At 60.3% G+C, this 15245-nt stretch overlaps 1 protein-coding gene across 1 annotated transcript in view; it reads left to right on the top strand.

Moving 5' to 3' along the window:
* Window positions 1-13805, top strand: part of EP400 (E1A binding protein p400) — a 92112-nt gene extending 78307 nt beyond the window's left edge. The window contains exons 45-52 of the mRNA XM_029921638.1: window positions 529-759; window positions 873-1042; window positions 2192-2410; window positions 4059-4254; window positions 4667-4791; window positions 6619-6765; window positions 10430-10507; window positions 11229-13805. Coding sequence (XP_029777498.1) covers window positions 529-759; window positions 873-1042; window positions 2192-2410; window positions 4059-4254; window positions 4667-4791; window positions 6619-6765; window positions 10430-10507; window positions 11229-11501 — 1439 coding nt within the window. The 3' untranslated portion in view covers window positions 11502-13805. The remainder of the gene's footprint in view (window positions 1-528; window positions 760-872; window positions 1043-2191; window positions 2411-4058; window positions 4255-4666; window positions 4792-6618; window positions 6766-10429; window positions 10508-11228) is intronic.
* Window positions 13806-15245: the final 1440 nt, after the last annotated feature.

Consider the following 15245-nt stretch of genomic DNA (forward strand, 5'->3'; position numbering starts at 1 on the left):
CTTGGGGGGCTGCACATGGGAGGGTCTTGTCTGCACAGGAGGCGCTGCGCGTGGGGGGGGCTATGCATGCGGGGGCTGCATGAGGGAGTCTAGTCTGCATATGGGGGGTCTGCGTGGGGGGGGACGGGGCAGCCATCCGCACTGAGGGGCTGGCGGGGGACACTGGAGTCAGTGGGGTGTGCCCACCGCTTGTAGTGGGACGGGGGTGGCCATGGCTCTGAGAGTCCACGTGAGGGGCCCAGGAGGCAGCAGGGCCTGTGTGGGTAGGAGAAGCTCGGGTGTCTGGGCCGTGAGCACCGCTGTCTGGAGGACGGCCCAAACCTCACAGCGTCCTGGGGACAGGAGCACTGGTGTCGCAAACTGGTTTTCTGTGGTTAACTGATCCGTCACTTCAGTGGGACTTACTCCTTCAGCACGTTCAGCCTGCCGAGCCACTGAAATCTGGAAAGTGCTCCGTTTTCTCAGGTTCAGAGATGGGTGTCCTCTTCCTTGCGCACCCGAGAAAAGAGGAAAGCGCAGTGACCTGATGGCCGCCCCATTGCCTCTTGCAGGCCCCCGGAGGCTCCGCCCCTGCCCAGGTGGTCCACGCCCAGCCGAGAGCGGTCGGCTCCCCGGCCACGGCCTCGTCCGACCTGGTGTCCCTGGCACCCACCCAGAGTGTCCGCGCTGTGACTTCGGTGACAGCGTCGGCCGTGGTGACTACCAGCCTGACCCCGGTGCAGACCCCGACCCGGTCTTTGGTGACTCAGGTGTCCCAAGGTAAAGGCAGGTTTGGTTTCTCTTGTGCCCCTTCTCACCGTTAAAGCGTCCAGCTGTCACGGGGGGGAGGGGAGGGGTGCGTGCACGCGCAGTCTCACGGGACCCCTCTCCAGCCGCAGGGGTGCAGCTGCCCGGGAAAGCCATCACGCCCGCACACTTCCAGCTGCTCCGGCAGCAGCCGCCGCCGCCGCCGCCGCCGCCGCCGCCCCAGGTCCAGGTCCCACAGATCCAGGGCCAGGCCCAGTCACCAGCGCAGATCAAAGCTGTCAGCAAGCTGACGCCGGTGAGTATCTTGCAGGAAACCGCACGTGCACCTCGTGTGTCATTTAGTCCCGAGTGTCCTGCCGTCGTCTTCATGGGAAGCGTGCTTGTATCGTTTTTAAAAACAGTTCTCACAGTACCCCTCCCGCGGTCGTGTGAGCGGCCTGTCCCCAGCGCTCCGGAGACACGTCTTCCCACTTACTTCCTGGCGCTCTGTGCCGCGGCTCAGGCTCGGACAATGAGAGGCCGCTCGGCCCCATTCCCAGCCGGAGAACATGCTGGTGACGTGTAGCTCATTCGCAGTGTTGTTTCTCAGAGTGAGCTGAGTCCGGACGTCTCTGATTTTGCCGTTGTGCATCGCCTGGGCAATTACATCAAAAATCCGTTCGCTTTGAAGAGAGACACTGTATTCCTGCCAAAATGGGAAGTGCTGTGCTTGGCAGGGATGGCAGCAGAGAAACAGAGGGGCTGGAAGCAGGACAGTGCTTTAGAAGTCCGGCTGGTTCCTGGGCCTGGCGCAGGGCTGCGGGGGCCGCTCCGGCCCTCGGCTGGGGCTTCTCGTGTGAGGCCCAGGCGCACTGGAGAAGGGACGTGCGACCTGACCAAGCGTTCACACTTGATCTTACCCAGAAGGCCCAGCAGCGATCCCAGATCAAGCATTCAGCTCCTCAGTCACACCAGCCACATGTCAAGGGTGCTGTGACTCCCAGATGGGACAGCCCTGATCGAGAACAAGCCTGTCACTGCAGAAGTCTGGGGGACAGCCCTTAAATTAGAAAGTTACTGGGCCCAGCCCCACACCCTCCCACCCCCGGCTGCCTTCCCTTCTCCCCACGTCCTGCCTCTCCCCAGGACATGAGCGCCACCAGCGGCTGCCAGGCCCCCACTTCCTGGCTTGCCCACCGTGGCTGTCCTCTCCAAAGTCGATTTCAGGGTCATTGCCGTTCTCAGCACGTTGACAGGGATCTGATAGTTATGAACTACACAACACAAGTTCTCTAAAAGGAAAATTGATTCCTTAAAATATTTTTTGGGCTATTTTGGCAATTTGATGTATATTAGCAACTGTCTGCTTTGCTGTTTAACAGTTCAGCAGTAACTTAAAACCAGTAACTTACGAAACATGGAACGCGGTTAATATTGATGAAAACCCACTTTTTCTGGGTTTTAGGAGCATCTGATCAAAATGCAGAAGCAGAAGCTGCAGCTGCCCCAGCAGGCCCCCCCGCCGCAGGCCCCGCCAGGGCCCCCACAGCCTGCTGCACAGGTGCAAGTGCAGGCCCCGCCACCCACACCGCAGCAGAACCCCCAGCTGGCCACGGTCACGGCCCCGCGGCCCGGAGCCCTGCTCACGGGCACCACCGTGGCCAACCTCCAGGTGGCCCGGCTCGTAAGTTCCAGTTGATATATTTGTTTTTCCAAAACGATGCCTCTTAACGTTTACTCGAACCATTCTGCTTGCTCGGGCCGACGCTAGGCGCTCTGGTGGCCCTCCTGGCACACCTCATTGCCCACACCTCCCCGAGCTTTGGCATCACACAGCTCAGGGCGAGCTGAGCGGTTGGAGGAGGTGGAGAGCGAGCTGGACGAGGCGGGGAGGGCCAGGCTCTGGTGGGGGAGGCCCGGGCGGGAAGGTGGTGCTTCGTCAGCCCAGAGACTAGATGTTTCTGAAGGGAAGCAGAATGTCATGGTGAAATCAGTGTGGGAAAGTGAGTTAAATTCAGCAAGCGCAGGTCTGATGTGCTGTGGGCCAGACACTGTCCCATCAGACAAGCCCATGTCCTGCCCAGGAGCCCCCCATCCTGGCCCTAGTGACTGCTCACGTCAGGGACCCTGCTCCGGGCCAGGCGCTGCCCTAGGCCCTGGGCCTCTCCTGTGCTCTGTGCTCGCAGGCTGCCGCTCAGGCAGGGTGGTGGGTGTTTTCGTGTACGCTGCACTGTGCAGCTGTGGAAACTGAGGTACGCGGCTCGGGTGGCTTTGCCCAATCCCGCTGCTAGCCGCCTCACACTGGGGGCTCAGGCTCCACTTTGTGTGCGCCTTGCGCCTGCTCTAAGTCAGCACGACAGGGCAGGAGCGGACAGAAACCGGGGAAGCAGGTTTGGTTTTGTTCACAAGAAACGCAAATTGAGACAAGGGTGGGGATCATGAGTGGTGGCCAGGGTGTAGAGAAGGCGCCTTGCTCCTGCGGGACGCCTTCCCTCTACCCCTACAAGTGGAGATCGCCTTCCACTGGGGGTCGGGGGGCAGTTCCAGTAATCCAGCCGCGAACCGTGCTCACTGGTTTGCCTCGTGGTCCCATATCCGTTCCCGCTAAAGAGCCAGGAGAGGGAGCTCTGCGTGCCAGGCACACAGTCCTGTTGTCCCTGGAGGGTTGGAGGAAGCAGGTCCTCTGTAGCCGGGGAGTTGACCAGATAGTGCAGGGCGCCCCGTTGCTGGGACAGCCCGCAGCTTTACAGTTACTGGGAACGGCAGAGAGACTGACCGCGGGGTACTTGGGAGCCGCCCCGTTTGCACACTTTCACGCAGGAAACGTGGGTAAGAACGTCAGATGGGCTCAACACCGGTTTCCACGTCGTGAGTGTAGCTTCAGGGTTAGCTGAGTGTTCGTCCAGGTGAAGGGCATCTTGTTTTCCTTTCGGAAGGTGTGACGTAAGAACTAACGAGCATTTGGTAGCAGCGTGAGGACTGAGTGGCAGCAGGTGGGATCCGTGGGAGAGCTTCTGGCAGGGGCCCTGGGGCGGGGCGGGGCACGCATGGACGTTGCAGGACGGGGCCCTTCCGAGTCCCGGGGGCGCAGGGGTCTGACCACGAGTGTGGGCGAGCAGCGTGCGGGGCCCGCCGAGCCCCTCCCTGCATCTGCGGGGGGCTGGTGTGACGCGCAGCTGAGCCTGCAGCACAGGCAGTGCGTGCCTTCAGCCGACAGCTGCTTGTCACCTTTGTGACCGTCTCTCGCCGCCAGACCTCTTGTGGGGAAGTGTCTGCACGGACTCGAGCTATCCTGAATATCTCTGGACTCTCCCGTTATTTTCACTGTTTAGACCCGGGTTCCCCCTTCGCAGCTGCAGGCGCAAGGGCAGATGCAGGCGCAGGCGCCCCCGCCGGCTCAGGTGGCGCTGGCGAAGCCTCCGGTGGTGTCCGTGCCTGCGGCCGTGGTCTCCTCGCCGGGCGTGACGACCCTGCCCATGAATGTCGCCGGGATCAGCGTGGCCATCGGGCAACCACAGAAAGCCGCAGGTGCCTGTCCCCTGCAGCCCCTCGCCCCCCACCCCTTGCTGCGTCTAGCGCCTCGAGCGAGGCCGATGGCCAGACGCCCTGCTGGCTTCTGTGCCGGCCACTCGCGGCGAGCGCGTCAGGGCACCTTCAGCTAGAGTGCCCCTCAGCTTCCCAAGAACCGCAAGGTTTGGCCTTTGATTTAACCGTCAACGTTGTGAGCTCCCTGCACCTCTACGTGAATGTGCTTGGGGGCCCAGAAACCCTCCCAGGCGTCCCCACAGGATGGCCGTGTTCATCCGGCACGGATCCTAGGTGGAGTGTCCTGTACGGACGGCAGTCAGTGAACGGCCCTGTGGCCCAGGGAGATGCAGGGAAGCCTTGAGACCTGGATCCCTCCTGAGCCCCGTGACTGAGGCCCCGGTCGTGTTCACAGGGCAGACCGTCGTGGCCCAGCCCGTGCACGTCCAGCAGCTGCTGAAGCTCAAGCAGCAGGCAGTGCAGCAGCAGAAAGCCGTGCAGCCACAGGCCGCCCCGGGCCCGGCAGCCGTCCAGCAGAAGGTACCGGTGTCCTCTCCCCGCACCATCTCCACGCCGGGCTGGGCCCTGCTACTGGGCGCAGCGTGCATGTGGGACACCAGCTCCCGTGCGCCGTGCCTCGCCTCGCTGCTGACGGCCCCGTGCCTGTGCACTCGAGCTGCACGGGGTCCCGGGTTGGGAGCTGCTGTGAGGCTCCATGGGGAGAAGGTGGTTATGGGAGGGGGAGCCCCGGGGGCCAGGAGCCTGCGGGGCTCTGGGAAGCGGGCTGTGGGATTGCACGGCTGGGAAAGGCCCAGGGCCGGGGCTATAGCTGTCAGAGTGAGTGCCTGGGACCCGGGCACACCGGATGGAGGCCGCCTGGCATGCACCTGATCAGGTGAGGTGCCAGGCGGGGGCCGTGGTGTGTGTGTGCACATGTGTGTGTGCTGCGAGGGGGATGGCGGGATGAGAGAGAGGGGCCCGCCCGACGGAGCACTGTCGGTGTCTCGCTGACTCACAGGTGTGCAAGCACGTAGCTCTGGGCTGATCGGGACCCCAGGCTCCGCACTATGCAGGCGCCCCGCCGAGAGGAGCAGAGTGAGGCCGTGTGTTCTCACACCTGCTGCTCTGCATCCTCTTGGGAAGCTCGCAGCCCACCGGATAGGCGATGGCGCTCTGGCGCCCGAAGTGTGTGTCAAGCCTGTTTCCTGAGCTGGAGCGCCTGTCATTCTGGTGCTGGATTTTGGAGCAGGGCTCCGTGTTAGGCGGAGGACACAGGCTCAGGGACAGGAAGTGACTCACCCAGAGTCATAGAGCTGGCCGTCGGACCACAGGGTCCTGTATGCATCACATGAGTCGGACGGATAGCTCTTCTGTGAATGTCACTGTCCCGCTTGCAGGAGCGCAGCTCAGATCTGCTGGGCCGAGGTCCCGCTGTGTCTGTGGGGGCAGCCGAGGCAAGGGACACGGTTGGGGCGTGCGAGGGCAGACGCGTTTGGGATGCCGGTAGAGCAGTGCAGGGCGGGCCTCGGGCAAGAGCCAGCTGGGCAGCAGAAGTGTGCCCTCGGGACCTCCCACTCCTTCCTCCTGGGTGGGCGGAGCCATGGCCTTCGAGAAAGTTGTCTCTCCTTGGATTGGAGAGCAGTCAGCACGCCCACTTCTGGGAGTCACCTTCTCCCCTGTGCCGGTCACTTTGGGGAGGACCTGCACTGAGTCCCCTCCCCGGTCCTTTCGGGCTGGCCTTGGACTCAGCGCCACAGGCGTGCAGGGCAGGGCAGCTGGGAGGCACTGGTGTCAGGATGCCAAGGACACCGGTGGTTGGGCCGGCATCATCGTAGGGTCAGCCCACGTGGTGGAGGGGAGGGGAGCTTTGGTCTGATGTTGTGTGATTCCAAAGAAACCCGAGACGCTAAAGGATCCTTGTGGGCAGCCATGGCTTTGAAACCAAACGTGTGGACCCTGTGCACGGGCTTACGAACAGTCCTCGCGTTTCTGGCAGAGAAAACTAGAAACGGGGTTAAATAGGCGAAGGTTGCGCATGTAGGTTTCTTGTGTCTTATGCTAAGTATCTTGGGGTACGTGCTCAAATCTTAAAATTAGAGTCAGGAAATCGTAGGTGGGTGATTTTTATATTGTGGTCAAGTTTGCTCACTGATGTGAGGAGCAGACAAGACACCAGGCACACAGGCGACGTGAAGGGGAACCCCAGCCTGGCCTCTGAGGGCACTTGGACGCAGCTGGTGACACGCAGGCGGGGCACGTTGGAGTGGCTAGCTGTGGGAATGGGCAGAAGGCAGGCGGTGCCGGGAGCCCAAGGAGGCAACGCACAGCCTCGCTTGCTCTAACCCGGGGCCATCTCTGTTTCTTCAGATCACTGCGCAGCAGATCGCTGCTCAGGGCCAGCCACAGAAGGTCACCTATGCCACCCAGCCGGCCCTTAAAACCCAGTTTCTTACCACCCCCATCTCGCAGGCCCAGAAGCTGGCCGGGACTCAGCAGGTGCAGACCCAGATCCAGGTGAGTGCCCGCGGACTTTACAACCCTGACCTGTATTTTATTTTGAGAGACAAAGAGTGAGCGGGGGAGGGGCAGAGAGAGAGGGAGACACAGAATGTGAAGCAGGCTCCAGGCTCCCAGCTGTCAGCACGGAGCCCGATGTGGGGCTTGAACTCAGGAACTGTGAGATCATGACCTGAGCCCAAGTCGGACGCTCAACCGACTGAGCCCCAAGGCGCCCCTGCACACTTAGGCTTTTAACCTTTTTGGAATCGTCTTTAATTTTCCCCTTAGGACAGCCTGGTATTTTTGTTTCCTTCTCATGGGCAGTGCGGCACTGACGTGAGTCACGCCTATTTGTGCTGGGAGCCTTCTCCAGCACCACACTCTCTGCATCCGTCCCTCGGGCTGCAGAGAGGACTCGGCATCTGGGAGGCAAGCCCTCTGCCTGGCCCTGTTGGGAACATCCTGCCGCTCGTGGCGCTCTGGGCGTCCTCGCCCCGAGCCCGCTGGTGACGTTTACACGGCGCGGTCAGAGCTGTCGGGGTTCTTGCAGGCACCGCTCGCCTCCGCAGCACGCGTACGAGAATTAGAAGGGCTCTGGAGATGAATCAGGGGAAGCTGATGTCTCTGCAGCCTTGACTTCAGATTCGCCAACACAATGAGTCTTTCCTTGTGTGGCCTCTTCAACACCCTTGAACTAGGTTTTCTGTTTCCCAGGAAGGTCTTGTCTCTTGTGTTGGATTTGTTCCTAAGTAATGAGTATTTTCTGATGCTTTTGCAGTAGTGTGTTTTTGATTCTGTGTTTTCTGTCTGTGCCTCGCCTGATCTCTGCACCTTGACCTTGAATCCGGGTGCCTCCATCAAGCCCTGTTCCTTTGACAGTCCATCCGTGACCTCTTGCACTTCCTTTGTTCCCCGGCCCGTGGCCTGTGCGGAGTGGTGGCTGGCGCCTTCCATCCCCTGTCCCTTTCTTCCTGCTTCCTCGTGCTGGCGAGGCCCACAGAGGCCCTGACGGGGGTGTGGACGGAGGCTCAGCCGTATCTGTTCCCACAATCATTCTGCAAGGTCTGATTTCTTCAATCATCCTTCATTGCAGCACTAAAATTTGCTTTTTCACCTGCTTTGCTAGACATTTTATTCCTTTTTTGGTGGAGTTTTAAAGTTTTATTGAGGCACTCCTTCCCTTCGTGGCCTCTGCCCCCAGTCCTGACGCCTCATTCTGTCTCTGTGCCGGTGACGCCAGATTCACAGCTGCAGGCGATTGCTGGTCCCCTTCCAGACTCCCAGTCCTAACTGCCTTGGACAGGTCTCCGAGAATACGGGACCGCTCCGGGGCCTTGGCCCTCCTCTGGCCTGCTGCCTCGCCTGGCCCAGACCCGCAGCCGGATCCTGTCTTTATCTCCCGCTCCAGAGCTGGTCCGCCAGTGAGTCTGTGGTGAGGTTGGTTGAAGCGGGTGCTCTGGCGGGGTCGGGCATGTTGTCAGGCCCTCCTGCCACTGGGTCAAGTTTACGACTCATATTACTCTGCACTTGGGCGTCCTTACTGGTCAGCTACTGACAGACATCTGTTACAGTCTCCCGCTCTGGTTAAGCGCTTCCCCGTGTATTTTTTTTCATTCTTGCTTTTTATATTAGCTCCCTTATTAGCTACACTTGAATTAAGAATTTGAATCTCACGTCTTTGCTGCTGCTGTTTCTGGAACTATGTTCAGAGTAGTCCTTTTCTTGTGAGCCGACTCTCCTTAAAGCTGTCTTTGGGATTGCTGTGCGGTCTGGGTTGCAGGGGCCCCTGGGGTCTCCGCCGTCACTCGAGGGTAACGCAGTTCAGCTCTGCGCCTGCGTCCCCTCCCCCTGGCTGGCACCGGGGCCTCAGGGCTTTTGCGCAGACCCCTTCCTGGTGATGGGACCACAGTGGGGCCTCTTGGCAGTGGCTCTGAACTGGGCCCCTCGTCTGCCGCGCCCTGGCGACCATGGGAATCCCGTGCGGGGCCTCCGCACGGAGCTCAGCGCGTGTTCTCAGGGTGGGGGGGACGGCAGTGCCTCTGCGGGTCGCCCGGAGGCGCCCTGGCTTCGGTTTGGACCCGGGACTTCCTCTCCGCCTGCAAGCTTGCCGACGCATTTAGGATGTGTCAGTGTCCTCCACGGTCTCCGTACCTCCACGCTGTGCCCGCGGAGCCCCATCCAGCACCCGGGTCTCCTCTCGCCAGCGCCGCGGAGGACGCGCGGGTGCCCTTTCTGTCTCCACGGGTCCTGGGACAGTTGTTTGTTTTTATGGTTTATTGTCAAGTTGGTTCCCATGTAGCACCCCGTGCTCTTCCCCACAGGTGCCCCCCTCCGTGCCCATCGCCCCCCTTCCGCTCCCCCCTACCCCATCAGCCCTCAGTTTGTTCTCAGTATTCCCAAGTCTCTCATGGTTTGCCTCCCTCTCTCTCTCCTGCTCTTTTCCCCCCTTCCCCTCCCCCCATGGTCATGTTAAGTTTCTCCTGCTACACTTATGAGTGACAACATATGGTATCTGTCCTCTGCCTGACTTATTTCGCTTAGCACGACACCGCGAGGTCCATCCACGTTGCTACAAATGGCCAGATGTCATTCTTTCTCATGGCCATGCAGTACTCCATTGTATATATCCTGTGACAGTGTTTAACATAGTGAACTAGTCAGTGCTTTCTGCGTAATTTCGGTTTTTATAATGAGAACCATCATTTCCTTGGAGCTCTGTCATTTACAAGTGTGTCCTGAAATTTCACATTTTCTCCGGAATTGTCTTGGACAAGACTCCCCTTCATCCCTGTTCTAGGAGTTAGAGACCCAGGCCGGGCATCCCGGCGGCTGCCCACGCAGGAGCCCGATCCACTCCTCTGCACCGATGGCCACGGGTAGACACGAGTGGCCAGAAGCCTCTCTGTGCCTCAGACAGCCACATACGCACGTGGGGACACATGGGGAGACGCCGCGAAGGGCAGCGGCGGGCTGGAAGCCGCGTTTTGTCGGGAAGGGAGAGCTCGCGAATGCGAAGAGTGTGGCGGCGTGATGCAATAGCCCCCTGCCAGTGCTGGGGCGTCCTGGGGACAGGCTGAAGCCAGGCCGCGGTGCGGGGACCACGGGCCACGGCCCGGGCTCGGAGAAGGGGCTCTCGTGAGAATTCTGGAAATGCTAGAATGTTTCATTCTGTCCTTGATTTTAGTGTCTTACGTGAGCTCTCTCGTACAAACAGTTCTTAGTAAAAGAAAAGACATGGATGAACCGTGAGCCCCGGCCCGCGTGCGCCTGGGGGAGGCGGGCGCCGTCCTCTACGGGCGGGGGCATCTCACCTCCCGGCGGGCAAACTCTCAGGGCCATCTGGACGCCATTTTTGTTTGGTTTGGGTTTTGGTTTTTCTCTTTTCTAACATTTACTTACTTTGAGAGAGAGCACGTGCGCGTAAGCATGAAAGGGAGGAGCAGAGAGAGGAGGACAGAGGGTCTGAAGCTGGGTCTGCACGGACAGCTCCCACATGGGGCTCGAACCCACGAACTGCGAGACCATGACCTGAGCTGAAGTCGGACGCTTAAGACTGAGCCCCCCAGGCGCCCCCGTTTTTGCTTTTGCGTTAAGAGCTAAAGGAAAGAAAGTGGGAGAGAACTCTCTTTTCGTGCACGTGCTCTTTTGAAATCTGCATTTGGCTTTTCTTTGGTCACAGGTCGCCAAACTCCCTCAGGTCGTCCAGCAGCAGACACCTGTGGCTGGCATCCAGCAGGTGGCCTCTGCTTCCCAGCAGGTAGGAGGGGGCCTCACGCCGGCTTCTCCGTCAACTTCATGTTTCCCTTTAGGGGAGTTCTTGGTTTTCATTGTGAGAAATAGAATGTTAACAGAGAATCACTTTTGATTTTCATAATTCAGAAAAAATTAACTCTGGGGAAGACCCTTGACCCTCAGCCCGCAGGACAGGACCAGACGCGTGTGCTCGGGTTGGACTCAGGGGCTTGTTCCAGGGTCCCTCCTTCACCGGTGACGGCGGTGCGTGTACGAGCCGAGGCCCCAGCACCGTAGTTTTGGGGAAACTGAAAGAAAACAGTCTGCTTGCAGTGACTTTGGGCCCTACAGGCCTAAGTAATACTGGGGACAGCAGTGACCCTTGTCACCCAGCCACCGGGCTCCTGCCTTTGTATCTGTGGCTACCACGTGCGGCTGCATAGAGCGGTGCTTTCACAGAGTGTCGTTGGCAGCCGCGCTGGCACGGAGGCCGCCAGGAGCCGGGCCGTCCGCAGAGCTGCTGGCGCCGTGGGCAGCCTTCGCCCCGAAGCAGCGGTGGTTTCGTTCACTGGTTTCCTCCTGCTCTTGTGCAGCTGGAAACCAGAGTTCACACTGAGATCCGTCACGTGGTTTTCACGATACACAAAAGCATTTGTGCTAATCAGATTTCACACCCCCTCCCCACCCCCAAGAACGGCGTCTCTGTCACCTCACCAGATCTGTGTTTTCTCACTGCCCTGGCTCAGGCTTCCCCGCAGACCGTGACCCTCACCCAGGCAACGGCGGCCGGACAGCAGGTGCAGATGATCCCCACGGTGACGGCGACGGCACAGGTGGTGCAGCAGAAGCTCATGCAGCAGCAGGTCGTGACGACGGCGGCAGCCCAGCTGCAGAGCCCTGGCGTCCCCAACCCGGCCCCAGCGCCGGCCAGCTCCGACAGCCCCAGCCAGCAGCCCAAGCTGCAGATGAGAGTCCCCGCCGTCAGGCTAAAGACGCCCACCAAGCCTCCGTGCCCCTAGGCCACCGTGCGCTCCGCCCCCCGCCAGACGTGGGGACGCCGTCTCCTGGTGCACCTTGGGTTGCTGTCACTTGAGACGTTCGGCACCTGCACAGTGATCCTTGAAGCAGAGCAGTGTCCTCGTTTTCTCCCACCATGGGGGCCAGTGACCCTCACCACGCGCCCTGTTCCCGTAGAACAAGACTAGTCAAAAAGGTGACGGCGGCGAGGTGAGCCTCCAGTTTCTCCTGGGCGCGAGCGCGCTGGGCCTCGAAGCCGTCTAGGACCGCGTTAGTGCGCCGCGCACGCCCAGGGGCCGTGTGGCGCGTGCGGGGAGTCCCAACGTGCTTCCGTGCGCGTCTGCCTCCGCGCGGCTCTGCGCCCTCGGGTCTGAGGAGGCGGGTGTGCTTGCTTCTCCCTCCCGAGCTGGGGCTGGTTTGGACACTGAGAGGAAATTTCCAGCACTGACGCCATCGAAGCACGTTCCTGGAGCGTCTCCGGCTGTGTCGACGCGATGCCGTCTCTGGTTAAATTTTGATCCCGAAGAGCTGCCAGCATGGCTTCCCCAGGCTCTGCCTGCGGTGCGACACCCCCCCACCCCCACCACCGGCACGTCCGGGGTGTCCTCCCGGCTCGGAGAGGACACCGTGCTCAGGCCGGGCGCTCTGAGGCGGCTCCAGCAGGCGCTGGGAGGCCCCTGTCCTGGTTGGGTTTGGGCCCAGAGTGCTCTGCGGGGTCACTGCCGTGGGAGAGGCGAGGCTCCGGTTGGAGCAGGGATGCCTGGCATCGCCCCCTGGCTTTCCTGCCCGTCCTGGGCATGACCTGCTGACCCGAGAAACCTCCTGGAACACGGTGACGCATTTATGAGCCTGCAGGGTCGCCTGCCGAGGTGGGCATAGCGGACTCCTCCCTCGCCGTGCCCTCGCCGCAGCTTTCTGTGCATCATCGTGCCGGGGTCTCGTCTGTGAGCAGCCACACTCCCTCGTGCTTCTGTGGAAAACAGAGAACCTTCTGTGCAGTACTTGGGGGCGGAGGGTGCAGCTGAGGGACAAAGGGGAGGCCCCGGGTTTGCTTCGGTTTTACTTCTTTACTGCAGCAAGACCATCGGGGTCTTTGCGGTAGGCTCGGCAGCTGGTGATGTCTGCTCGCCCGGACGTTTCCTCGGCCGCCTCTCTGTTCTGGCTCCGTGCCTTTCACGTCAGTCGGTCCGGAGAAGCCGGTTGTGTTAGGTCTGTGTGGGCGTCCAGAGAGCCGGTGCCTGCGCGTCTCAGGCGTCCCCCTCGGCGCACCACTCGGGGACGCAAAGGACAGTGGGCTGTGTTTCTGTTTCGTTCAGTGTATGTGGACCATGACTCGGCAGCTCTGGGCGAGAACGTGGAAAAGGACAAAGCAGTTCAGTCACCTCGAATGTATCGCAAGAGTCCTGCACTCTGTTTTCTTACAACCACACTTGTCGGTTCTGGTTGGGCAGGTGCCGTCAGGAGAAAACGGGGTACGGGGGGCCCTGTGCCTGCTTTTTACGTGGGTGCGAGGGGTTCCCCAGACATGCGGGCTACAGTGCACGGAACCTCTCGTCTCCGCTTCTGATTCGCGCACCCTGTTCGTGTTCCTCCCGCCCATCACGGTGCCGCGATCCTCTGTGAGTCTGGACCCCGGGGAACCGCAGCGTCTCCCAGAGCTGCCCTGGGGTCCAGAGCGTTCCTGCCCTTTCTCTGCTCGCGAACCGAGTCTGTCTCACGGCCTTTCCTTCGCAGGTCCCCTAAGGCAGAATACAGAGCAGGAGACGTTACTTTTGTTTTTCTTAGACGTCACCAGCAGCCTCGCAGCCCCCAGTGGTCGCTCCTGTAAACCTCCTCTTCCCAGCGTGCAGTTCCTGGGTCTTCTGTCGTGAAGGTTCCCTGTCCGTGTTTAAGAATTGAGGATGGGGGGGGGCGGGCTGTGAGCGAGTCCCGCGGTGCCGGTGATGGGGTTCTGGCCGGAACGGGACGCAGGGACCTAGAGTAGAGACAGCAGCTCTTCACTGCGAGCCGCCCCCTCTGATTAAGGGCAGGAGCTGCTGTTAGGGCGCCGTGGGAAGTGGGGAGCCCGACCCCACACTTGTGTGGATTCGGTGCCTGATGAGGCAGGGCTTCCCTGCTCCAGGCCCCCACCATCTTCCATTCCCTGTGCAACCAGACGGCTGTTGTGTTGTAAAATATAAAGCGAGAAGACTGAGATTGTAAATATTTTGTAAACATGACCATTTGTACTTGAATAGTAGGATTTTAAAAGGGGCACTGGTATCCCGCCAAACAAAAGGTGTAATAAAATGACCTTTTTATACGTCTTCTCATTTTCTCTTCCATAGAAAACTAGTATTCCCACTAAAATAAGATGCTAGTTGTGTTTGTTACTTTTGTGTGAAGGAAAAACGAAGGAAAACACGGGGTTGGAGGCAGAGCCCTGCCCCCTGCCCCAGAAGGAGGGGCACTGGCTCAGCGGCTCCCAGTGAAGGCCACGCCCACCCAGCCAGCCTGAGGGCCACGCCCACGGCGGAGGAGGGCCCCCGGCGCTCGGCCACCACACCCACCAGCACCCTGTCCTGGGGAGCCCTGCATGTGCTCTGCCCGGCCCCTCCCAGCAGGCGGCCCACAGTCTTCCTCTCCATCATCTCTTCCGTTTGTAGCTCATTTGTTGTTAAAATAAGAAAGTTGCCGATTACAAAAAAATATCGACTTTCTCATCAAAAATGCACAGCTTCGTAGAAAGCTCAGAAGTACTCCAAGAGACCTGAGGGCATTTTGGGCATCGCTTCTCACGCCACAGAAGGGAGGGCAGGCTCCCGTGGTATCGCCTGCATCCGCTGGCCTGGCCGTGGGAGGTCACGGGGAACTCACCCAGGAGCCTCTGCCAAGTGCCTGCCAGGTGCCCAGAGGATGGCGTGTCTGGGACCTCTGGGGTGCATGGCTGCGAGGCTGCGACGGGCCTGCCTGGCCGTGTGACCTGGCCAGTGACCACTCCTCAGAGTCTACATTTCCTCCTGTGTCCCCCTTTCCCAAAGCGGTTATGCCTTGTGGAAAGCACTTAGCCTCTGGCACCTGCACTCAGTAGATGATTTCACTGTGATTGTTCTCCGTGGAGGAGATGGTGCGTCTTCTGAACCATTCGTCACCATGACCCTGTGATCACGTCCTTGACAGCTGAACAAGAGCCTGTGGGTCTAGGGCCCAAGGCCGAATCTCTGTGTGCGTTCCAGGTGCTGTGGGGCCACCAATCACAGTGAGCCTGCCCTCTGGCCGCCGTGGGGAGCACCTCCCTCGGCTCCATTTGCCACCACCTTCGGTGCCTGGGGGCATCGTCCTGCCCTGTAGGCTTGTCTGCAGGCCGCCTGACCATGACCCGCTTTAGAGGGCTCACTTGGGTTTCTCTCTTAACTAAGCTGCTGTCTGCTGTCAGATCCGATGTCCGCCCCTGGCGGTGTGCTTCCCGCTCTCCATGTTACGGCTGCGGTTCAGGGTCCCTTGGCAGGGGCAGGACCTCTGCCATAGGTTCTGGGCAGCTGTTCTTCCCTTCTCCGTCCTGGGCCTGCACCACCCATACCCCAGGGTCCCATCTTACGGATAAATTGTGGTACGTACAATCTGTGAAATAGACCATAGCTATTAAGAGCAGGATAGGGGTGGGGCACCTGGGTGGCTCAGTCGGTTAAGCCTCCGACTTCGGCTCAGGTCAGATCTCACGTTCGTGGGTTCGAGCCCCGCGTCAGGCTCTGTGCTGACAGCTAGCT

Source organism: Suricata suricatta, chromosome 14 (assembly GCF_006229205.1).
Source record: "Suricata suricatta isolate VVHF042 chromosome 14, meerkat_22Aug2017_6uvM2_HiC, whole genome shotgun sequence".
NCBI classification, from domain to species: domain Eukaryota; kingdom Metazoa; phylum Chordata; class Mammalia; order Carnivora; family Herpestidae; genus Suricata; species Suricata suricatta.